Genomic DNA, 25,982 nt, shown 5'->3' on the forward strand with positions numbered 1-25,982 from the left:
AAATCCATATGGTGGTAATGTACAACGAGAAGGAAGACATAACTTACTTGGTCACAGTGCTGGATTATAAATTCACGATAGCCACTGAGGGAACAGACCTGAGTATCATTTTGGACAGCTGAGTGATATTTCTGCTTAGTAGAAACAAATACATGTAAGGATGCATAAAGGATGGGATAGAAAATAACACTGAAGACCAGGCTGTGATGAGCATTACTGCAGGTGCATGGGGAAGAAGCATTCAAGAAGTCATAACAAAAACATCTACTTAAAATAACTGCTATTTTGGTTGTTTTTATTATTGGACAGATCCCCTTATTGAAATATACAGATCCAGAAGTTTGGGTCTGGCTCCAAAATTTTCCGGAGTCCAAGAGGTCTCAGCTCTGGACTTTTGGCATGGATTCTCGTCCCTTCTTACGTAGCTAGGTGAGATTTATTAAGCTCTCGGCCTTCCTTGCAGTGCATAGTGTTCTTCATTTTCAGTGTCACAACAGGAAATTGTTTTAACAGAAAACTAATTCCCCTTGATTAAGACAGCCTTCATTCATAGACAACTGGCTCATAGATAAGTAAACCTGAAATCAACCTTAACCTTCTGGCTGTCTCTCTTTACAAAGTTGTTTTCTTGCCCCAGCAATGTGAGAAGGACAGGAAAGAAATTGTATTTCTTAATCTTCTTTCTTTTGATCTTCAAAGATAGTAATGCTCAGTTTAGAAGTCACTCATCTGTGCACATCCCCTTACATTACCCCTGAGATATTTAAGAAGCTAGTTCTGCTATTTGTTTTCAGGTATTTAGGTGACTAAGGACAACAAGACACACCTCAACCCACCATTTCAGGAAAAATGGTTGAGCCTGTAGGCAATCAGTATGTTGTGGCCAGACCGGTGTACTCAGAGAATTTATTTGGTGAAGAATATGAAAAAGTACACAGATACCACAAAACCTTTTTGGACAATCTGAAGTTATATTTTCGGTAAGAAGTATTTTTGTTGTTGTTGTAAATATTGCTGTTAGAAATAGATAGCTTGAGCTGCAATTCTCTGATGGTGTGACCCCCATTTTTACAGTTTCATTCCAGCTATTGTTCTAAAAAGACTTTCATTTGGTTTCTGCTGTTGCTTTTTACAAAGTCCACATCTCCCTTCTGAAGAAAACAGATGTTAACGCACAACACTGAAGACCAAACTCTTTCTTAGTTTAACTCCATTCAGTTCATTTCCCCAGTGGTGCAGCTCCATCCATCCAAATGAACTCAAATCCTTTGAAGTCTTACTACCCCTGTTCTAACTCATCTTGTTAGATTACCATGAGAAATGACTGTCCCCTACCTATGATGAGAATGGTGTTTGTTTACTTGAAGTGTGGAAAAGGTACCCCAGTGTCCTCTACAGACCCCAGAGAATGGATATGTGAGAAAGGAAGGTAATACACAATTATTGGCTTGAACATTAATGGAAGAAAGAGGCAAAAGATGATTTCAGAACTTCATGAACACCTCTGTCATTCCAGTGAAACAAATGAAAACTCATTATTCAAACCCAACATCTACTATTTCAAAATAATTTTAAAACAACGTTTTCCTTAAACATCTTCCTGTTGCAGCAGGGAAATAGTGTAGGCAGCTTGTGTCCGTCTTCCTGGCTCCACTGATGGGCTGGAATCTGTATTCTTATTATTCAGCTTCTCATACCAAGGTTGGGTTTAGCTATAGACAGGCTTAGTTTTACATGCTGGATATGACTGAACTGTGGCTTCTCATATCTTTTCAGTTGTTCCTCACAAAAGTGCAAAAGAATTGCTCTAAGCTTGCTTCCAATAGCTTCCTGGTTGCCAGCCTATCGCTTTAAGGAATGGATGCTGAGTGACATTGTCTCTGGGGTCAGCACAGGGCTGGTGGCTGTCCTGCAAGGTAATCTGTACTACATGCTTCTCTTTTGTTTCTCCTAAATTACCATTTAAATCCAGGATTCAAACATCTGTGGACTTCAGGCTATAATATGTACATAATTTTCCCTTTTTATCCTCTAATTACAGGTCTAGCCTTTGCTTTGCTAGCAAATGTTCCCCCAAGCTATGGACTCTATAGTGCTTTTTTTCCAGTCATAATCTATTTTTTCTTTGGCACATCAAGACACATCTCAATTGGTAAGTTAAATCAGATGGCACATTGCTTTGCAGTGATCTCTTTCCCTGTTTATCTGTAGTAACCTGATGTTTAAAGAAATATTGGAAAATGTAACTATATGTACAGTGCACAAAGTGCTGTTTAAGAAAGTTTTGTAACATTTTTCAAATATGAAATAAAATTGTGATGGATGAATAGTGATATGTCACCCTTTCAACATTAACATATTACTTGGTGTTTGTTAGGTCCCTTCCCTGTTCTGAGCTTGATGGTGGGAGATGTAGTTACCAGGTTAGTCCCTGATGATCTGGGCAACAGCACTTTAACAAATGTGTCAACAATAGATGAACAGAAAGTGATGGTGGCTGCATCCATTACAGTCCTTGCTGGAATTTTCCAGGTTGGTCTCTATCTATCCAGACTCCCTATTTTTCCTTCATTTCTTCCTACTAATAGTCATAATGACATATAATTTCCCATGTAACAATCTAACCCCTTAACCAGGAACCACCTGGGTCAGCTATTTGGAAGCTTCTGACATTTGGGCTATACACAGCCATATGTCTTAGAGCAGAATGGAGTTGTGATGCTAAAGTATAAAAAAGCTAAGATCCATATTATAGTACTTTAGAAGGGACCATTTAATTGGAGAGAAAAAAAGCATGCTTTGGTACTTACCTGGAAAAGAATACTGTAAAATGTTTCACTGGGTGATGATTTCTAATATTTGTTTTTCCATTATGAAGTATTCATAATGTATAAGAAATAGGGGTATACTGAAAATCCTAAGAACAAGGACATTTGCTTTGGATTTAAAGTAAAATGCCTAGATTTAAGACCTCCTGTAACAATGGTTGTTGTTCCATTATGATAACTCTTACAATTTTATAGTAAGACTGACAATGTTGGATGTTTTTCTTAAAGCCCCACATCCTGGATGCCTGTGATCAAGTAACAATCTCAGTTTTCATTAGAAAAAGTTTCTAGGCATCTTGGCTCCTAAATCTATTACTTTTTAAAATCTCATTAATGCTAAGCTACACACATGATTTTTGAGGACTTAACTCATGACTTTTGAATGCTTGGGGCTTGCAATACTGCACTGTTCCGATGACATCAACAAATGATGGGCTCTTTTGTGTTTCAGCTGGTTCTGGGAATAATACAGGTTGGATTCATAGTGATTTATTTATCTCAGTCATTAATCAGTGGTTTCACAACGGCTGCAGCTATTCATATTGTGGTGTCTCAGCTGAAATTTATGCTGCAGCTAAAAGTCCCTGGATTTAGTGGACCACTTGCATTGATCTACGTGAGTACTTAATGATTGCTAACACCATTGAAACAATAAAAGTGCATTACATTGTGGGTGTGTCTACATGTTGCTGTATGGTAACATTGCTACGGCACCATGCTTTAGTACTTCCTTTTGGGATACTAAAGCATGGCACAGTAACTGCTCATACTGTGCTGTGCATGTGGCACACAGTTAGATTTTGCTGCTACTTTGCTGTAGTGGCACACTAAAATGGGGGAGTGCATCGCTATGGTGGAGTAGCTGCCAGTCATATGCAGACTTACATGATCACTATGTCGGCATAGCGTGCCATATGGTGATGTAGCACATTGCTACAGTGACGTAGGGCAATGTGTAGACATGCCCTGCATGTAACAAAGTTATACCAACAGATCATAATATGAGAAAATAAGCATGCCAAAAGAAACGTACAAAAAGAAAAAAAATGGAAAAGAGGTGTTATTAACAAAATCTTGTGATACTTATATCTATTACTGAGTTCCCAAGTGAACTAATTATATAACCTTTCCTACAGTATATTAACATTTCTTTAATAGCTCACTCAACTTTATTTGAGCACTTAATTATATCTACCTTTCCTTATTGAACTGGAACATATAGTGCAAATGTGTTTGATTTCGGCATAGCTCCCCAAAATCATGTTGGGTAATTAAAAAGTAGAAATAAAGAAAAGGAGAAAGGTACAAAGAAAGGAAGCAAAACAGAATTTGTGAATATGTTGTGTGTGTTCAGTTTCCCCCTCTTAATGTCTATCTTCCTGGGATTGGGGTTAGAGGCTTTCACCTTGTCATTATCTTTAGGACTCTAACTCAGGTTCATAACAGCCAAAAGCTGTTAGCATCAGATAGCTTTCTGTTAGATTATATGTAAATAACTTAATGGGGTTCTAAATCAAGTTTCCAGCAGATAGTTCAAGTCCTATTGACTGCTGGGCAGCAAGCAAGATGCACCCTCTACAGAAGTGCACTCACCAGAGCTCTCAAGTGATTATGTTTCACAAGAACTGAGCCCTACCCATGGGTAGATCAACAAATGAGCCAACTGGACCAGACCCAAGGCACCTCCACCCCCATACTTACAGGAAGAACATTGCTATATATATATGACTATTCTTCTGTTTTAACCCAGTTCTCATTCACTCATTGAAAAGGCACAGTAATCAATACAAAACAAACAAGAAGACTTATCTAAACACCCATTTTGCATATACCAAGACTATGCAAATACAACATTCAAATAAGCCCTCCCCTCACTTACTTCACATTGCTCACTCACTGTAAACGAGTGAGTGGGAACCCAGTCACACACCTCTGAAACCATGATTGGAGGGACTTTTTATGCTGGAGGGGTACCTGGATCAATATTTTTTTAAATAAAAAAAGCATTTTTTTTCTTATGTGCTAAGATCAAGTGAAGGATCAACTGCACTGGCTTAGTACCAGAGCCAAGAAGGATTTAAAATGGCACTGTATAGTGGAGGGTGCAGCTTGGTCCAAATGTGACAAGACTCCCTATGAGATCCTCATAGTCAGCTTCCCACTGGCCAGCTTCCAGTGGGAGGATCTAAGCTACACATCAACTTTATGGAAACAGGGCACTCCTCCCTAGTTTGCTCCTGTGGTTATAGGCTGAGGACAAGTGAAACTTGGGGGCATCTGAACCCCAAGCCTCCAGGCTTGGATCTGTAGGATGCCTGACAATGGATCTGAAAGTATCTGAAGTTTATATATATAAACCCTTCTGAACCCCTCCCCCCCCAGGGGTTCCCTTCTTCTTGCCCAGGCCCCAAAATGTCTTAATCCACCCCTGGCCCAAACTAAAGAAATAATTAATGAAAAACAGATGTATGTTTTCCTTTTTGAAAGACTAATGTCTACTAAGCCAAGCTAATACAGCATATTTCCAAAGCTCTATATTTCTTCTTAATTTTGTAGACTCTAAAGAACATATTTGAGCAGATTGAGAAAACAAACATTGCAGACCTTGTCACATCACTCATTATCCTAATCATTGTGTTTGTGGTGAAAGAAATTAATGAACGATTCAAAGCCAAGCTACCAGCACCCATCCCAATTGAACTCATTGTGGTAAGGATTTTTTTAACTTTTATTTGTAAGTGCAGTGTAATGATAGTGACACTGAGGGATAGTTTTAAATATTACTTCTACATGACAGAGTGACAAATGCTGCCTTTCCACTCTGACAAATATATTAAATAAGTTTCATGCAGGTGGACAACATTATCATTGCTTCTCCAACCCCCAGGATTTTCACAAAGTAGGTCAAGACATATCGCAAATCATATAATCACAGAAACACAGGGACCTCAAGGATCATTTATTCCAAGCCCCTGAATGAATTCAGGGAATGTTATTACAATTTGTGAGCAATGAAAACACAATTTCCAGAATAACTTTGAGTGGTCTGGACCTTCAATGCAAGGTCAGATGCAGCAACTGCATTACTAGTTTTAGTAACTGCACCCTTACATGTACTGCCAGGTGGCCTCTCCCCTTATCTCATTGCCCCATTTCCTGCACACCTTCCTTTTATGATCAAGTTCCAATATTTCTATCAAATAGGAGAGATAGGCTTATCATTGTTGATAATTTAACGTGAAATCTCACTTTTATAGAAAATGTAACGAGCCTGCAAACAGGTTTTTTTTTACTTTGAATAAGTGGTCATCAAGCTGAAAGGATGGAGGAACACTGTTGTGGACTAGCATAGTATTTTTTACATAGGGGTTGTTATCCAATAGGTTATTATAGGATAGCTAGTGAACTGCCCACCAAGAATGACAGCTGGCAGGGACAGAGTGCTGCCATGATGGCAGGGATGGAAGGGACGGGAGCGATGAGGCCAGCGCTGCACCAGCACCACTCCATGCCACCACCACTTTCAAGGAGCAGGGCCATGAGGGGGCAAGGGCAGTGGTGGTAGCCTCACCCCCCACTCTGTCCCCTCCGTCCCCACTGTCATTCTCCCCCCACCCCAATCTGCGTCTGCCCCACGCAACCCCCTCCACCCCCCACTCCATCCCCTCCATCCCCACCATCATGGTGGTGCTCCATCCCCGCCATCATTCTTGATGGGCAATTTGGCCTGTCCTCAGCACTGGCTGGAGGTATGCCCCACTGGGAGCCTCACCCCCCAAGAGCATTACAGACAGATAGACACACAGACACCCAGAGAGATGGACTAAGCCCTTTATATATTTCTAGTGATATGATACTCAGATTATTATACTCAGATTTGGGGAGCGGGGGGCAATCCTTCACTAATGGAAATATTCAAAGGAATGTCGGGGCGGGGTGGGTGCTGGGCACAAGACTTAACTATAACATCTAGGGACATGTGTAGATGAAACGGGGGCCCTAAATTGAAGTGGTGGGTTTTAAAAAACACAGCTTCAATTTAGGGCCAATTAAACCCCCGTGTCATTCACACACCCTGTTACTTATCTGCCTCTCTGGCAGGGAGGAGAGGGCGAGCTGCCAGCAGGCAGAGTGGTCTGTGAGCTGCAGGGGGGCTGGTAGACCCGTCCACAGGCACCTGGCTCGGGCAGTCCCGGGGGGGGCACCGCACCCGTGGAGGAAAGCATTGGGCCCCTGTGCAGCTCAGGCAGGCAGGCTCCAGAGGTGGGGAGTGGGAAAAAGATCTGGCTCGCCACTTTTTTTGGTGGAGCCTGCTTTCCTGGGCTACTGCCAGGTTGCCTACAGGGCTTCCTGCACAGCTGTGGAGCTGCATGGAGCCCAGTGCTTCACTCCACAGCTGTAGGGGCAGCAACCTAAAACTCCTCAAAAGAGTTTTTGTTTGCTGCACCCCAAGTCATTTAAGGTGTATTATACTACTGAATTTCCTACAGCAGCTGGAATTAATGTGCAATACACCACCTAGGCATGTAAACACCAACACCATTAAAGTGCTGCAAAAGCATTTAGCCTGCTTTAAAGTGTTGCATGCACGTGCCCTTTGTTTCGTTTACACACAGCCTAGGGCACCCAGTTTGGGAAGCCTAATTTTGCCACCAGTGAGGTCATTAGAAAACATCTTAGAGAAGCCATGTTTCTTATAGAAATGGGAAAGGAGTTTTGATCAAGGGGTGCTTCTGTGTTTTCTTATTTGTAAGTTCCTAATATCAGTTATCTTTTTATCTTACAGACAGTCATAGCAGCAGGTATATCCTATGCCTGCAATTTCAAAGACAAATTTAAAGTAGATGTTGTTGGAAAATTAGAACAAGGGTAAGTGTGTAATTTTTAGTTATCCCAATGCAGTGAATGTCCTTCCCAGATAGGGTCCTTAATGCCAAATTAATTTATCTCTACTTCCTGATTAAATAAACTACACGAAAATAAATTCCTTTCTCTGGGAAGTTAAGTAAATATTTTGCATTCAACCGACATCCCAGCTTTCAGAGGACTAACTTCAACAGATAAAAACTATTATAAAGCAGCTGCTTGGTGATAAGCAGTTTGGGTTGAATCCAGGTTCGTTTCAGAAGCACCTACATTTCAAAGAACCTGATTCATTAGGTATGTTGTAAGCAAACCATACCTCTGTCAGCAGCATTGAATTCAGATAACACTTGGTGGTAGCATCCAACTTTTGCCCAAGAGCTTGATAGTTAAAGCACACACTCAGGAAGTGGGAGACCTAGGTCTCCCATGCCTGCTGGGGAGGAGACATGCCACTCTTCCTGTTGAAGCTGGGCTGCTGAGTTACTGAACAGCCAAGAATGCCAAAGGGATGAGACCAGAAGGAACATGATCTGTAGATGAGTGGTCTTTTCCATACAGTAACTATGGCAATGATATCCAGGAGCCAAACAGCTGTTTTAAAGCAAAACAGAATTTTCTTAAAACACAAGCATTTAAGAAGGAAAACAGATCTTAAAAACATTAGTCTATATGCACACCTGCTTCTTCCTAGAGCTTCTTGTTTCCTAGAACTAGAGGATCATCCAACTTCTTTAGACTCCTTCCACAGTATTTCTCTCTCTCTCTTTCTCAATCTTTCCCCTCAGCAACTGACCTCAAAGATGGCTTTTTAATGACTTATAAATTGTTGATATCTTAGGGCATCTTTACATATGCTCCTGGGGTGGAGTGCTTTCATTAGAGCAGCTCTTGGGAGCTACTCCAATTAAAGTGCCCACAGGGCCACATGTATTCAGCATTCCGTGCTTCAAAATGGCATCAGGGGTGCTTTAATTAATGCTCATTCAACAAGCTTTAAAGTGCCCGTCCCCTACACCATTTTGAAGCAAGGGGATGCTGAATACACAAGATGCTGAGGCTGCTGATGTGTGCTAATTAGCATGCTCCAGTAGACTTGATTAATCGAGTCTGCTCTGTCATGCTGTAATTACAGCACATCAGAGCAGACATCCCACATGTCTACAGGTACCCTTATATCCCAGCATGTTGGGAAATCTCTGTCACTTCAGCCTGGAGGGTGGGAACATATTATTGTCCTGTTATTGAATGCGACTTGCAAAAGTTCCTGCCTAAAGGCCATGGAGCAGCAAGTATAATTAAGGCCCCTGGTGGATAATCTCCAAGACTGACATTCCCTAGTAAATATTTACTGAACTATCTATAGCTTTTGAATGCAACTCAATCCACACGGGCAGAGAAGACCTGTGCAAGGCACTTAGCAGTAAGTAAGCTTTTTACTCAGAGCATAAGTAATATGCACCGTACCAAAAATAGCAAAAAATCTTACACCTGTCAGGATTTGCCCAGGTGAATTGCAAACTGAGATGATTACAGAAAAGTCCCAGGTTATGAAGTCCAAATCGTGAGCCAAACTTCCATAAAGTTCAGTAGTGTTCAGATCCAGGATTATATTTTGATCATTTCTTAACATAGAAGTGTATGAATAAGACAGCACAAGAGGTGGACTATACCCCAGTGCAATAGATGTCTCACTTACTATAATGCCTTCTTAAGTACCCCCGCCAAGGGACAGCTCTCAGCTTCTGTTTCTTTTACAGATTTCAAGCTCCTGTTGCACCTGATATAAATGTTTTCCAAAGCTGTGTGGGTGATGGTTTTTCCATTGCAATTGTTGGATTTGCCATAGCCTTTTCAGTGGCTAAAGTATACTCCATCAAGCATGATTACCTAATAGATGGTAACCAGGTAAGTAAGAAAATTTTAAAACAGTTTAATTTAATAAACTGGAAGTGAAAGTAACATTAGAAATGCTTTGCATTGGGAACAATCTTAATGAACTATTTAAAAAAAATTGTATTATTTTGCTAGGAATTAATTGCCTTTGGACTGAGTAACATCGTTGGTGGGTCCTTCAAAGGATTTGCTGCAAGCACCTCACTGTCAAGAACAGGTGTGCAGGAGAGTACAGGAGGCAAAACACAGGTATCACAAATCCAAGATCTTGACAGAGTTTGGTGTATTAAAGCTGCCTCCCCAGGTCATATTCAGGTGTTGTGTTTCTACCAGGAGAATAGTTGCTCTATCAATAGAAACTATGAGCATACAAGTATTAATTCAATTTCGCCTGGGGGAAATATGCCCCCACAAGGAAAAAGATCTTCCAGGCTGATACCTGGAAGATCTCTGCTGCATGAGAAACTCTCCAGTCCAGTCTGGGAGAAAAGTGGAACAATCACACTGTGCTCCCCACCTGCTCCCTAGAACAGGATCCACTGGTCCAGGGAATGGGTGGAGGGGCCAGGAGAACGGAGCAACCCCTGCTTCCCATGCATTTCCCAGTCCAGGCTCACCCCAGTCTGGGGAAGGCAGGGAGAACAGAGGAGAGGGGCAGATGTAGGCTCAGTGCCTGTATGCTCACTGTCCAACAGGATTTCTAGCAGTAGAAATTTCTCAGTGCTAGAAATGAATGCCTGTTTAAGGCTTCTGACAGCACAAAATGCTCTAGGATAGGAATTTACAGTGGAAACCTTTTTTTTGTTCAGATTGCTGGTTTTCTGTCAGCCATCGTTGTCATGATTGTGATCCTGGCCATTGGATTTCTCCTGGAGCCACTGCAGAAGGTACTCCTTTATTTGGCATAGAATTTTTCAGTATTTATTAAAGACCCAGGGCAGCTATGGTTCGAGTCAATGGGAATGTTGGTACCGGTTTCAGAAGGAGCAGGCTTGGGCTAAGCTCGGATAGAGCCCAATCCTGTTAAATTCCACAGCTGTTCTCCACAAAAGATGCAGCTGCAAAGAACATAGGATCATGGGATCATAGGAAAGTATTACTGTCATTGACCTAGAGCTTGATCCACAACTGTGCTTTAGCTGCCACAAGCCTGAGCACTGCAGCGCCTAACTGTTAAGTGCCTGGCTGCTGAATGGAATCCCCAGTCCTGCAGCACTCCCCGCACGCTGTATGCAGAGAGGATCCACAAAAGCCTAGGGCTAGGAAGGAAGCTGTCTAAGCTATCCACTAGGCAAGAAGAGGGGTGTGTTTTACACACTGCCCTTCTCTGAGGCTTAGGTATCCAAATCTGGATGGTTTGAACCGATATCTCATACCTTGAAGAGGAATGCCCAAACCAATAGGCTGTGGTGGTAGGCCTCCCAAATGGGCAGGACTCCTCTTCTGATGCATGGTATTCTTCTATTAACATTTGTCTTTGCATTATAACATTCAGCTTTTTTTTTTTCTTGTCTTGAAAATTCAGCGTGTGCTTTGTTTTCTAACAGTCAGTCCTTGCGGCTTTGGCTCTTGGCAATTTAAAGGGGATGCTGATGCAGTTCCGAGAAGTGGGCATTTTATGGAAGAAGGACAAATATGATTGTGTAAGTGGGAACTAATATGCATTTAAAGATAAAATGCTATTGCAGTCATTTATTTTACAGATTCCTTTATAGCTTCTGTTTGGTTTTTAACTTGCTTTGCATATACTATTGACCTGCTTTGTTTATGTTCATATAATTGTTTGAGGGTTATTTTCTGTCTCATGCTTTTATCTTATTTCTCTCTTTTTATTCTTCTCCTGACTTTCATTTTTGCCCAAACAGATCTCTCCTTTAAAAAATTCCACCTTTCAAGTTCAAGTGAGGCAGAGACTAGCTAGTTTAGGCAGGTATGACATTTTATAGGCAACAACCTATAACATGCCTTTCTGAACCAGCTAGTGGCTAAGGTGCCACTCTGCCCTACCTTCTGCATGACTTCAGACTTACAGGTAACTATCTCTGACCTCATAGAAGGCAAAATATGAAAAGCAGTCAGAAAATTAATGAATATTGAGCTTACTGAATACAAATTTATGAACATATTGTCTCTTTAGAATGTGCATATATCTGCCATTACAACCATTGATAGTTACAAAAATCAAGTAAAGAACATCACTTTACATTACAGCAGGGGTACCAACCTGTGGCACATGTGCCACAAGTGGCACAGACAGTTTATGTAGCAGCACACAGCAGATCAGGGAGGGAGCAGGGAGCATGGGTAGACAGAGCAAGGATCACAAAGCAAAGTAGCAAATTGGGCAGGGAGCACAGGAAGGAAACAGAAGACAGAGCAGCAACTCAAGCAGGGGGCACAAGGCTGGGAGCAGAAAGTAGAGGAGCAGATTGGGCAGGGGAAGGAGATTAGAGTGGCACTTGGGGAGGGTACAGGGCTAATTTGTGGTATGCCAGCCAAAAAGGTTGTCCCCCACTGGCTAACGGTATAGCTTGGGGGTTACCTGTACCGATATAGCCATGGAGCATCCTTGTCCAGTAAACAAGGCACACTGCTAGGAACTGGAAGATCTAGCTTCCATCCTCAACACTGATTTTTTGTGTTACTTAACTGCTCTGGGCCCCAGCATCCCAATCTGAAAAATGGGGATAATGATACTTATCTACCAACAATGTGGCAGTAGACATTATGACAACAACTATGGGCAAACATTATTATTATCATTATTAGTAGTGTTATTATTGTTACTATTACTATCATCATTGTCATCATCATCAGTAACATTATTATGTTAATAATAAAATGTTGTTGTATACTAATACTTCATTGTATTACTATATTATAATAATGCAATTATAATAATGACACTAATACTATTATCAATATATAATAATTATAATAACACTTCCTCTTTTCTATTAAATGTCCAAGATGTATTTACAAATATTACATTTGCCAATATCATGATTTACATTTTATCTTGCTCTTTTGGTAGATTTTAAAGAAAATTCAACTAGTTAGAAGCACTTTTTAATATACCTTTTTTAATCCCTACTATTTATACTGGACTTTTCAATATAGCTGGAATTAGCAGTAAAGTGGACAAAATTGTCTACTTCATGTCTGGTATTAGTAGCAAGCTGATGAGAACAGCTGAGTCTGCACAAAATAGCCAGCACACTAACCACAGCTGAAACGATGCCTTTATCGTTGACATCTAAGAGGCTGGCATATGTCTAGCACTATTTGCCTGATATAAATGGTTATCCAAGTTGGCCATGGATGCCTTAAGTCAGGGGTGGGCAAAATACTGCCCACAGGCCAGATCTGGCCCAGCAACTGATTGAATCTGGCCTGCAGGTGGGTGCCCACCAATTGATTGTATCCAGCCCATGGCTGCCCCCATGTTGCTCTGCATGTGGCTGAATCCTGCCTGCTCCCACTCAGAGAAGCCCATGTTACACTCCCACCTGTATCCACCAGACACAGCACACAGTTTCCCAATGGGACTGCAGCCACCCAGGTACTGCTCAGTTCTTCCTGCTTCCAACACCTCCACCTCCTCCTGCCCCTGCTATGCAGCTCCAGGCAACAGGTAGCTTGGAGAAGTGGCAGCGGCCCTGGGGATGCACACCAGGCACCATATGCCCACCCAGGCAGGGGGGAAGCTGCAGCCAGGAGGCTCCTGCCCGAGCATGCAGGGCTCCAGCTCCTGACCACCTTCCACCCACTCTGCCGCCTGGTGTAATGAGCAGCAACCTGCAGGTGGCTGAGTGGGTGTAAGGTGGCCTGGAGCTGGAACATCGTGCACTGGGGCAGGAGCCACTCAGATGCAGCTTCCACTCCTGCCTGGCTGGCCATGCGGTGCCCAGCACACATCCCCATAGTCACCGTTGCTTCCCTGCACTACATGCTGCGCAGAGCAGCATAACAGAGGCAGGAGGAAAAGGAGCTGCTGAAGGCAGGGGGAGCTAAGTAGTACACAGGCAGCTGCAATCACACCAGTAACAGGCCTACTGGGAAGCTATGCATGCTGGCCAGAGCCAAGGCTGGGTGCAGGTGAGAGCATGGTGTAGACTGCCCTGGGTGGGAGTAAGCAGGGCTCAGCCCCATGCAGAGCACTGTGGGTGCAGCCAGCACCTGCACCTACACTGCCTGGGCAAGCTTTGCTGCATGTACCCCCTGCCCACCCCCTTCTTTCTACCCCTGGCCAGCTCTCAGGACCTAGCACACGGGCAACCCCCCACCACACACTCGCACATCTACCCACCCACACACATGCCTGCCCTCCATACACACTCAAATCCCCACCCCCTCCACACACACCCCACATCCCGCCAATCCCCTCCCTCCATCTCCCACCCCACACATGGTATACAAAAGTAAGACTTTATTTTGAGCTATTATGGAATCACCTCTATATACATTACTCAAAAAACCATAAATCAGGACAAAATTATTTTTTAAATAAAATAAAAATATGTTATAATAGATGTTTGAGTTTTAGTATATGATTTTTTTATCTATAATTCGTTAAAATGATATCTTCTGAAAGATTTTATGTGTGCGGCCCTTGACAGCTCACCAAAACATATGTGGCCCACCAGCCAAAATAATTGCCCACCCCTGCCTTAAGTGATAGAGACTCTACAAGCACTTCATACCAATTGCATGTAGACCTTAGCATCATTAAAAAGATTCTCCAGTATTAACTAAGAAATCTTCCCATTACCCCTTGGTGATGCTTGGCAAGCTAAACCATGTGTGCTCTGCAGGTGAGGAAGAAAATTTAAGCAGCTTGTTCAGGAGATTAGGAACAGTCCACCTCAGGCCTATGATTTGCAGTTCCTGACCCCCAGTCTGGGGTCATGCTTCTGCTTTTCATGGATGATAACATCTGATATCGTGTCTGTTCTTTACAGATGATATGGCTTGTGACTTTCGTAGCTGCTGTTCTACTAGGGCTCGATCTTGGACTAGCAGCTGCTGTTGGATTTGAACTTCTGACTGTCATATTCCGCACACAGTTGTGAGTAATGGTTGAATATAAAGTTAAATCCTATGCAAATATCGTGCTGGAAATAAACTCAGTCAGGCCTGCAATTTTGTACTCAAAATAAATTCCTAGTAGACATGATAGGATAGAGCTGTCCTTGCTGTCTCTGGGAATGTCAGTTAGGTTTTTAGATAGCTAAGTAATAGCATTTGCATCCACAGCTGATTTAAGCCACAAATTGAAGGACACACTTAGAAATGAAACTTAAGATCTCATGAAAACACTTGGCCCATGCTGTTCACAGAGAACAAAGGAATTAGAGTATACATGTGTTAAACAATATAAAGTATACATGTGTTAAATGGGAACAGTGTATTTTGCCCCCACTTAATGAGAAAAATAATTTGAATACTCACCTCAGTATTTTTATAGGTCTCATCAGAAGGCTGGACTGGGAGTCCACTGGGGAGCAGTTACTCATAATTCCCATCAAAGGACAAAGCCAACAAGATCAATCTGACACTGCAGTGGGACAAAAGAAGCTAGTTAACTATATAAGAGCTAGGTTTTATTACGATTGCTGCTGCTGCTACTTGTGCGAGTAACCACTCAGCAGCACGAATAAAGAGTTCCCAATCTGACTCATAATAAATTTCAGTCTCTCTCAGGATAGTTTTTCCCTGCCATTTGAATTAATTCTTCATGGCTAATTTCTCTCTTAGTGCGAAAGGCCTTTAAATAGACTCCACAATCAATACAGTTATCTTTAGTCCTGAGCATGATTTATTTTATCAGAAATTAGGGCTGTATAGCTTTCACACAGCAAGATAAGTTTATTAGCACAGCAATAATTATTCATTTGATAAGTTTTAGCATAATACATCAGTATCTTTTGTATTCATTTACAGTCCAAATTGCACTCTTTTGGCTAATGTGGGAAGAAGCAACATCTACAAAAACAGAAAGGATTATGCAGATGTAAGAGCTTATACATTATTTATATTGACTGTTGCAGGTCTGTAAAATAGTGCTTGTAAGTAATACCTTTGTTTTATTGTGTAGATATATGAACCAGAGGGAGTGAAGATTTTCAGATGTTCTGCCCCAGTCTTCTTTGCTAATATGGAGTTCTTCAAGGACAAGCTTATAAAAGCTGTAAGTTTTTTGCTGCCTGTCACTTCACAGAAATTATTTTGATTGCAAATGAATTAATGAAATAATAAAAATAAATAATACTTAATAATAACTAATTTGCATATACAGAATATAATTCAAAGAGCTCAAAGAATTTTACAAATCTTAATGAATTAAGATCCTAATTTGTACCCGTGTGTCCATGAGAGAGGGAACGAGCCTACTACTGTTCTACTGTCATTACATACTTTTAAAAAGTTAAAAAAAAAAAAGCATCACAGAGAAGATTCAAAGAGATGCTGTAATAAATATTTTCTTGCAATAGCAACCCAAGAAGTGCTAGGCTGTCTTTGCCCCAAAGATCTGACAATCCTAAAAGACAAGCAGCAAAACAGCTATGTGAAAATATGTCAGCAAAGAGATCAGGGAATGATAGCCTGCAGGGATTTTACCAGTTTGGCTCTGGGGATGTTCTTTTAACTGAATTCAACTCCCTCTGTGGCCTACCCTTGATGATGATCTCTCACTGTTATTGGTTAGCCCTTCACAGACACCCAGAGATTTCCCATGTCCTTCTGCCTCTCACTTCCAGTATTATCCCATCTTTGACTACTGCATATGGAGGCACTAGGCAGGTATGCTGCACTCTCCATCTCAGTTTATGTGCTAGGTCACAATATAGTAGTGGAGAGATCACAGCATGGGCTTCAGCAAGGGTAAGCCAGCCAAGTACAAGCCAGCTAAGGACCCACAGCATACACTTGGGTTATTAGCCTGTACTGAAGTCTGCACTGCCCCCTCTCTTCTCTGCTAGCAGGACCATGCCAGTGTGTGCTACAATCATACTTTTGTCTGGCTGTGCAGGCTTACCCACTAAGAAAAGAGGTGCTTGCATAGCACAAAGATAGCAGCACAATTCTAGGGAACACAGAGCCCAACCTCCTATCACCATGAACATGATCCAAAGTCTGCTGAAGTCCTGAATCCTTCCACTGACTTCAAGGAGTTTGTCACTGAGTCCTTTATCCATCCATTAAATCTAATGGCGCTGCTCATAGCTGTGAGACAAGGAAGTTTTGCTCTAGACAACAAGCAGATCCTGTGGGCTAGATTCTGATCCCAGTCACTCAGCTAATCCAAAGTAATTCAGATATGATTGATGGGAGCACACTAACAGGTGGAACTACTACAGAGAGACACCAGCGTAACTGAGATAAGAATCCAGCTCAGAAAGGGAATTTCCAAAAGACTGATGTCATTTGCTTGACAGCAACTAAATTGCTCTCTCAAGAAAGCTGTGCACATGATGTGTGATTCACTAGAGTCAATTATCTAAAGGCCATTGTTTGTTTGCTTGCTTGCTTTAATGTAGCTCTATCACTAGCCAGAAATTTGCTGATAACCTGCCCCCCCTCCCTCCCCCTGCAGTCCCTTTTAAACTAACATCAAGTTTTCCCTTCTCCATGCAAAGGAATCCAGAGAGTTAATCAAGGTGTAATTTTGCAGGTTGGCTTTAATCCATTGAGGGTATTGAGGAAACGCAATAAAGCTCTGAGGAAAATCCGAAAGATGCTGAAGAAAGGAGAGCTACAAGTAACCCCTGTAAGTGTGTTGACTTGAAAGGTTGGAAAGAGACAAACTACAAGAAAGGATTTAAAGGCACCCCTAGTAGTTAGGCACCCCAGTTTCACTTTGAGTTGAGTGAGAGCTGGTTGCTTTCCCCATGTCAATGCCAGTTAGGACAAGTTAAGCATTTCCCCATATTGCCATGGCTTAAGCTAAATATAATCTTCAAAAATAAGTTTTTTTTAAATATAAGCCCTGGTCCCTGTCCTACAGCTTAATGCAGGCATCTTCTCTTCAGTGAGTCTTGCTTGTCCTCACATTTCAAGATCAGATCCCAAAGAGGTAAAGGCTTGATATGTAGCTAACTTTGGGATTGGAGCACATACATAGTTTTTTTCAAGTAAACCACCTTCATACTTTTCATGGACCATCCAGAGCCTGCCCAAGTTGAAGAGAGTCTCCAGACCCTGATGAAATGTGCAAAACAAAATACAAAGTAATTGGTTGAAAACAGAAATGTACAAAGTACAGGGAGAAGGAATCCCTTTCAATACAAAGCATGGGTAGAACATGATCCATTCATTTAGTGTTTTGTCTCTTCAGTACCACAGTGTTGTATATAAGTGTATGCACCAGACATACTCCAAACCCTGCCCAATAGCTTAAGCTGTAATGTTAATTCTAGCCATTTTTCTTTGACACAGAAAGGCTTTATTTGCACAGTTAATGGTATCACTGAGTCTGATGAAGAATTAGATAACAACAGAATAGAGGAACTGGACCAGCCCACTAACATGGCAGATTTGCCCATGCAAATTGACTGGAACTCCGACCTTCCTCCCAACATCAGAGTGCCCAGGATTGACGTCCACAGCATCATTCTTGATTTTTCAGCAGTAACATTTCTTGATGTTTCTGCCGTGAGAGTCCTCCAACAGGTAACAATTACCTTTCATGAAACAACTAGTCAGTGGTTACAGGTGAAAAAAGTGCAAAGATAATGTCATTCATCAAGATGTGCATCTATGAGCGTAAAAATAGATTGCATACAGGTTTAATCCTAGAGCCTCAAAATCTCATTCACAATGACTTCAGTGGCTAGAACTGATAGAAAATGTTCCACTGAAACTGTTTTTCAACAGAAAATTAGGTTTTCAGCATAATGAAATAGTGCATGGAAAGTATGTGCTTTCCTTGTGAAAAGCTTTCAGTTAAATTGAAAATCCTGGACATAGCAATAAAAATAGCAATAAAAATGTTTTTCCTCTTTTGTCTAAATTTTCCAAGAAAATGTAACTGTGTTTGTGGTGATGTGCTAGACCATACATAACATATAGAACATGGCCTGGGGTTCTGAGTTTGGGCTAGGAATCTGGCTCCTACTTCTGCTCCTGCCGCAGATGTGATAAGTGACTTTGGGCAAGTTTTAGTTCAACTTTTCAAATATCAGTGCCTGCAGATAGGCATCTTAAACCCTTAATTTGGGACCCAAATCTAGTAGTGTTACTGTCATGGGAGCTGAGTGCCCACAGTTTCTATTATCTTCAGTAGAAGTTATGGCTGTTTGGTTTTATGGGCATGTCTACACCACTTCCAACCAAATTCGAGTGCTGCACTGAAGCACAGAACACCTGTCCTCCATTTGCTGCACTCCAAAAAGATGCAGTACAGCTGCTGTTTGGAAAATGTCCAACACTATCCCTGGGCTCTCTGTCTCAGTGATGGTTAGTGGCAAACACACAATGATGTTCTGTGGTGGCTACAATATACTTTTTCAGCATTAGGCATGTGTACAACAAGAGATAGTGCATGCTTCATGGAACAGCTCAGAGTGGCACAGAGTCTCTGTATTTTTTAAAATTCTGTCAACCTCCTGGAGTCTCAGTTTCTTCATCTGTAAAGCATTGATATGAATGCTGGACTGAGATATTTTCTTCAAAGAAAGATTTTTCTTTGCATCTCTTATTAATGTTATTTAATATCAATCCTTTCCTTAAAATATATAATTATAAACTCTTTCTTAGTGTAGCTTATCAAGGTTTACTCTAAACTCCAGTGTTAGTTTTAGGATTCTATCCTGGTCAGTGAGTCTTCTAGAAGCAGAACCTGAGCCTAAAATCCATTTATTTGCATTCAAAATACAACTGATTTCTTAAAGGTGCTGCAGACACCTGCTGTATCTAATCACTGTGATTGCTGTTGAGTCCATAACAAAGGAGTTAGTCTCTAATAATGGTCTGCTTTCTATTTCACAGACTTTAAAAGAATTTATCCGGATCAACGTAGACGTTTATATTGTGGGAGTACATGGTAAATTCTTCCATTTTGATCCCCCTTGTTTTAAACAACCAATTACCTGTTAAATGTTCACTGGGCCAGAGAGATAGAGAACCTCTTTTTTATACCATCCTCATTTCCCACCATACATTAGTACTGAGGATAAATTTTACATGAAAATACTCTTTGAAGTTGTGCTGCCACACCCAAATTAAACTAACCTTGCAGGGATGAGCAAGGCTGACTTTGATTTATACCCAGAAACTGAACTAAACAATCGTCAACCAAAATAAAATTCTCATTCTGGATGAGGGCAGAGGGAAGGGGAAATGGGATAGCATTGTCTGCATCCACTCTAAATATCCCACGGCTCACTTTTTCCTGTCACAAAGTCTTGTTCCCTGACAGTTTTGTCTATTTTAGATCTTCACATCTTTCCATCTGATTGGTGTTACCAAGAAATCAGATGTATAGAGAGAAATAAAAAAGGTCTCTCTTGCCTGTGCCCCCTGAAAGTACCCATATAGCAATTGCCCAATTTTGGGACAGCAAACAGAGCCTGAGGCTGTGTTTGCACAAATCTCTCACTGGGATGGATGGGAAAAGGAATCATCACCCCCCAGTCATAGTAGAACCCAGTGACTAACTTTGCCCAGACACTACAGCCATAGGGTACCTGTCTTTGCTGAACTACAGCCATGTGAAACTACAGGTTATGTGGACTGGCTATGGCCCATCCACTGTACACTGTATGATGGTGCTTTAAGACCATATGTAGGGACTTTGCAAAGCCCAGACACACAGCTTTTGGCCTCTTCAAGACAGGTGCCTTAGGCTGCACCCTCTAAGAAGAAAAGAGGCAAGATGAGCCAAATTCTCTTCTAGCCTGCCCTTCATACAGTCATTGTTTTCTCGCCTGCACAGGGCATGCAGGTGGGTGTGAACTGCTGCCCGTCAGAAGGGAACTGTTTGATACTCACTTTGTGCTGCAGAAAATGAATGGCAGCACGAGGTGCTAGATAGGGGAGCCTCAGGCCTCATGGTATCTGAACAAATACATGATGCAGAGCCCTTCTTGGAAAATCCCTGTGCTCTCTCGAAGGACGTGTTGGGGCTCTGAGTTCTTCCTTTCTACTTCCAGGCCTGGAGGTCATTGGTTTATAACTTCCAGGCTGGTAGGTTGCCGATTTGTAACTTGATTCTGTTTCCCTGCAGATGGCTTCCTGGATAAACTGGAAAGATGTGTGTTTTTTGATGAGGAGCTGAAATCCTCTATGTTTTTCCTCACCATTCATGATGCAGTGTTGTACATCCTGATGAAGAAGGACATGGCCACTTCACCAAAATTCCAGACCAACAAGGTACCGGTTGCTATACTATCCTCTATGCCCATTGGATCAGCACCTTACCACGCTCTCAGGTCATTTGTAGAGTTAGTCTCATCTATTCTTGCACAAGCACCCAACAGAGGATGGCCCAGGGTGGGTCACTCAGGAAAGTCTGTGAAGGAAAGCTCTCTTCAAACTGTCAGTGTCAGAGAGGGATAGGGGCTAAAAGCCCTGTCATGGGTCAGGGGCATGGCCTTTCAATCTTATGGAGCCACAGCAAAGAGAGCTGTCATTTCCGTAGAGGATCAGCCTATCCAGTGCTCTGTTACTACCACTTCTCACTAGCCACAGGGACCCTTTTGGATCTCAGGTCCCCCTCATCATGATTACACTCCAGCAGCATTTGTAGGAGAGACTCATTGAGGTTTAGTGCTGCTTGCATTCAAGTGTGCCAGGCTTTGGTGACACTCAAAAGTTGCACGTAATTGGTTTAGTTCAACTGATCTGAGTTAAAACTGATACAGCCTCTTAATCTGGATGCTCCTGGATCAGTCACAGAACTACTAAGATTGATTACGCTTAGGTCAGAAGGACTCAGCTCTGTCCCCTCCCTCACATGGACCAGTGGGTGCCAACCTTTTTGACAGGTGGCCCACAAATTAGCCCCACATTCTTCCCCTGTCCAATCTGCTGCTCTGCTTTCTGCCCTATTTGCCACTGTGCTGCCTGTCCACTCTCTGATCAGCGATGTGCCACACACAGAATCTGTTGGTGCCCTTTGTGGCATATGTACCATACGTTGGCCACCCCTGACATGGACATAGTGGATGCTGTGGCCAAGATCCTTGGGAGCCACATTTTCTGAGTTCTAGATGCAAAATGACCTCTAAAATTACCTAAAAAGAGAAAGGCACAGAGCATAACTTCCTAACCCAGACACTTCTCTGTTCACTACAGGAGAAGGGAAGTTATGATCACTATATCATCAACACAGATGGAGGATTACGTAGCCGGGAACACATGGTGAGTCATTCACTTCTGTTTTTACTGTTTAACACATTTCTGCCTGAATTCAAGCACCAGTAAAAGGCACCTCCCCCTCCCCCCGACAGTCCAGGGGCTCACCTCACACTGGATCTCATTATATGCTGGAGGAGCATGGGAGCAGTGCACTTAGTGGTCACTGATGATACAGCCATCAAAAGGTGCTAGTTCTGGCTTTGGTGATGTGGATGTAGTGATCCATTAGAAACCAAACTGAAGCTACCAGCTCATATCATGTGAGCTTCCACCAGGGTTCAAACCCCTGGACAGTGGGGTCAGGCTTGGACAGTGACCTAAGAGGACAAGCCTCCAACCCCCAACCTCTGCATCCTGCTTGTTTAGGACTGACTCGCAGCCAATACTTGGTGTGCTAGTTAGGGCAGGAGTTGGCAACATTTTCCAGCAGAGAGCACAGCAGGAGCTGGGGGGCACCAAAATAACACAGCTCATGTCAGAGGCGGACAGGCATTAGGACCCAATCACTGCTGCTGCTTCTCTCTCCCACTCAGCTGCAGCAGGTGGGGAAACTTCGCTCTACTGGGACCCATGCTGCCTGAGCATGGTGGGACACAGGCAGTGCTCCTCCACTGGAGTCCCAGGCATGCGACCATGGTGTGGCTTCGGGGCACCCCCCTCTACTGCCAAATACCACCAAAGCTGTGACCCTGTGGGCCAGATCCACAGGCTATGTGGGCCAAATCTGGCTTGCAGGCCATAGCTTGCTGGCCCCTGATTTAGGGCAAACCACTGCAGTGGTGGGAAGCTATGACCTTGCCTAGGATAAATTATTAAGCATATTCCCTACAGCCAACAGGCTGACACAATTCCTCATTGGGAAGAAAGGGAGAACTGTCCATCATTACTAGCTCCACTGCTTTCTCTGCTGACCACCCATCCCTGCCACAACACCCTGAGTTGGGTTTCTCAGCCCATGAGCTCTCTGATAGCCATGGGGCAGGAGAAGTTCCCCACTTTGGATGGAGAGAAAACCTTCTGCCCTGCCTGCAGTAAATGAGAGGCTCTCCCCTGGGGTCTGCTGAACCTCCTGATCAGAGGCCTCTCCCCTCCACTGCTTGCTACCATTTTACCATAGAGGAAAAGACTAATGATGGGACTGCACACTTCTAAACTGAGACAGGCTTCTTTTTGGAGTGAGTCAGGTGACATGGTTAGTGAGTACATTTCCCTGTGGTGTTATTCTCACAACCTCATGTGCCAAACACAGGGATAATATATTTCTTTGGCTTACAGTGATGTTAAAACACAAGAAACAGGACAAGAAAACATTTAGTTAATTGGTGAAATATGAAAACATTGGTTAATACCCTGGCTGCATTATTTCTAGCTGTCACTTGCCATACCCTGCATTTTCAGAGAGGGACATATACAATATACAAAAGCCATGCTGGACATTTGTCACGCACTTGTGCAGTTCTGTTCATGTGAATCCCCAAGTGGACCATGGACTTGGGTGATGGGGCACAATTGTAATTCTTGTGGGAAAGTAGCACTGTCAGGACAGCCTTTGGTTGCAAGGGAGAGAAAGAGAAATATCCTGAGCAGACTGAGCCACAAATGAGCCAGAGTGGAACATATGGGTTAGTCTGGAACATAAAACCCTTCTAACCTCCCAAAACTGGAAAAAATCTTTCTGTACAGTTTACAAAGGTGCATGAAGAAGCTATTCTGCATCTAGAAGTAATATTTATTTGTTTCTTTTCTACAGTTTCCAGGAGAAACAAAATTCTAATGTTCTAAACATTGGCATCATCCAATCAATAGACTGTCACCTGCAGAAGATGAATACGGATATATTCGTGTGTGAAGACAGTTACAGATATGTTCATACATTGTATGAGGGACTTTACTACACAGGATTATGTTTCAGGGTTTGGAACTGGCTTGTTGTATGCTATATATAATGTAGATTGATATGATGTGAATTTTCAGCTTTTATAGTTTGTTAGCTTATATACTTATGAAGGAGAAAAAGTGATTGAGGCTATCCTACCACCACTTGTACATATGTGTATATATATGTGTATATTATTAAACAATTTTTAAACAACCTGTACAGTAACAAAATTATGTACTGTCATGTTTAAACAGCTATTTGAGGTCTTGTATTTATATACTATAGTTTAATAATTTAGTCACATTTTTCTTTATCTCACACATAATTTGATAACGTTTTGTTGAAGATCCTACAAGACACCTGACTTGACTGACTGACAATTATTTTTAAATTGGTAGGCCTTTTCTCTTATGTCTCAAATGGTATGTAAAGTGAATCACATATCTATTTCAGAACTTTAATATTGATATCAATGTACACAGCATTTACAAACACAGGGATGGTATATTTCTTTGGCTTCCAGTGATGTTAAAACACAAGAAACAGGACAAGAAAACATTTAGTTACTTGGTGAAATGTGAAAACATTGGTTAATACCCCGGCTGCATTATTTCTAGCTGTCACTTGCCATACCCTGCATTTTCAGAGAGGGACATATACAATATACAAAAGCCATGCTGGACATTTGTCACGCACTTGTGCAGTTCTGTTCATGTGAATCCCCAAGTGGACCATGGAAGCGACAATAAAACAGGGAGCATGTGACCACAGTCCAGAAATGGGAGTCTACCAAGAGAAACACCGCAACTAAATGACTAACAGAGATGAACACAGAAAATTGCAGCTCAGGCTGCAGCTGTGGCTATCTTTTCCTTTCCAAAGTGCAACCATGATCTGTCTGCGTGTGTATGCATCATACCGGTGATTATCCACTTCACTGAACATCACAGGCTCCCCTGCTCAGGCTTCTGCAATTTTCTGTGTTCATCTCTGTTAGTCATTTAGTTGCGGTGTTTCTCTTGGTAGACTCCCATTTCTGGACTGTGGCCACATGCTTCCTGTTTTATATTGTTGCTTCCATGGTCCACTTGGGGATTTAGATTTACTGGCTTCTTACTTCAAAGGCCTCTCAGAAACCTAAATATTGATCTGCCTCTAAGGTCAGTGGTGCTTGACCACAGCAGTGTGATGTTCTGTTCTTTAGTGTTTCATTCCAGGACAAACTACAAAGCAAACCTTGTGGCTTTTTACCTCCTTGGAGAGCAGACAACTCTTAAAAAAAAAATCTTTTCCTTTCCAAAGTGCCTAAACTTCCATGAACAAGTCATGTCTGGGGGTCAGTCCTATGGTCCAGTGCATCTTATAGTGCCAAGCAGTGAAAGGGCAACAGTAGTTCTTCATTGGCACACTTCACATACAGTACATTTTACTTCTGTTTTGGGGATTGACAGATGTGGAAATCAGTAAAAAAATCCATGTACCTCAAGGGAAAAATATATCAAAGTCAGGCTTGGGAACAAGGTCCAGTCAGAAAAGCAAAAGCAGGCCACCAAACAAACACCTAAGACTGTGTCTTTAAGACAGTGGCTCCCAAGTTCCTAGATTAAAGACACCTCTCAGAAAATGTCAGCTCTGAGTTTTTGCTTGTTTTTTGACTGCTGAAAAATACTACAGCAATTCTATTGCAAAGAACTCAGATCACAACGGGGCAGAATGTCTTTAACAGTATGGATTCCTATTTGAAATCCTTGGGTTTATCTTATGACTCATGTTTGTACACAGCTAAGAATCACTGGTTTAAGATGATATACTTGCTTAACTCAGTGGACTTTTTTGGACTTGAGGCACTCCTCCAAAACTTATGTGAATTGAGTGGCACTCAGTTTAAAAAACGAATATATATATTACAAGGTTTACAATGTTGGGGGCTGGGCAGTAGAGATGGGGGATCTTCCAGACAGGGATTAGCCTCAACCTGGTTTATCTGCTTATCTCCTTATAGCTCCTGGCACCCTTCAAAGGATCTGGCAGCACCCCAGGGTGATCAGGCACCCCGGTTGAGAATCACTGGTCTAGCTCCTAAAGAAAAATGCTTTCAAAAGCCTTATTAAGTGAATATACAACCTAAAACAGTGATGTTCCTAATGCCCATATTC

The 25,982-nt window shown here is 42.1% G+C and overlaps 1 protein-coding gene across 1 annotated transcript; it reads left to right on the top strand.

Annotated features, from left to right (window-relative positions):
* Window positions 1–849: 849 nt before the first annotated feature.
* SLC26A3 (solute carrier family 26 member 3) lies at window positions 850–23,721 on the top strand. Its single transcript, XM_025207407.1, has 20 exons — window positions 850–980; window positions 1,777–1,916; window positions 2,042–2,152; window positions 2,378–2,532; window positions 3,280–3,444; window positions 5,385–5,537; window positions 7,615–7,697; window positions 9,452–9,599; window positions 9,723–9,836; window positions 10,397–10,474; window positions 11,135–11,230; window positions 14,549–14,655; window positions 15,531–15,600; window positions 15,685–15,777; window positions 17,263–17,358; window positions 18,027–18,260; window positions 19,578–19,632; window positions 20,815–20,960; window positions 21,885–21,950; window positions 23,698–23,721. The coding sequence occupies exons 1-20, from the start codon at window positions 850–852 to the stop codon at window positions 23,719–23,721; spliced, it is 2,265 nt and encodes a 754-aa protein (XP_025063192.1).
* The last annotated feature ends 2,261 nt before the right edge of the window (window positions 23,722–25,982 follow it).

This window comes from Alligator sinensis, unplaced genomic scaffold (assembly GCF_000455745.1).
Source record: "Alligator sinensis unplaced genomic scaffold, ASM45574v1 scaffold100_1, whole genome shotgun sequence".
In the NCBI taxonomy this organism is placed as follows: domain Eukaryota; kingdom Metazoa; phylum Chordata; order Crocodylia; family Alligatoridae; genus Alligator; species Alligator sinensis.

Coding starts and splice junctions, on each gene's coding strand:
- SLC26A3 (XM_025207407.1), top strand. CDS start 850: ATGGTTGAGCCTGTAGGCAATCAGTATGTTGTGGCCAGACCGGTGTAC. Junction 981..1,776: donor AATCTGAAGTTATATTTTCG/GTAAGAAGTATT, acceptor ATATCTTTTCAG/TTGTTCCTCACAAAAGTGCA. Junction 15,778..17,262: donor AGGACAAGCTTATAAAAGCT/GTAAGTTTTTTG, acceptor GTAATTTTGCAG/GTTGGCTTTAATCCATTGAG.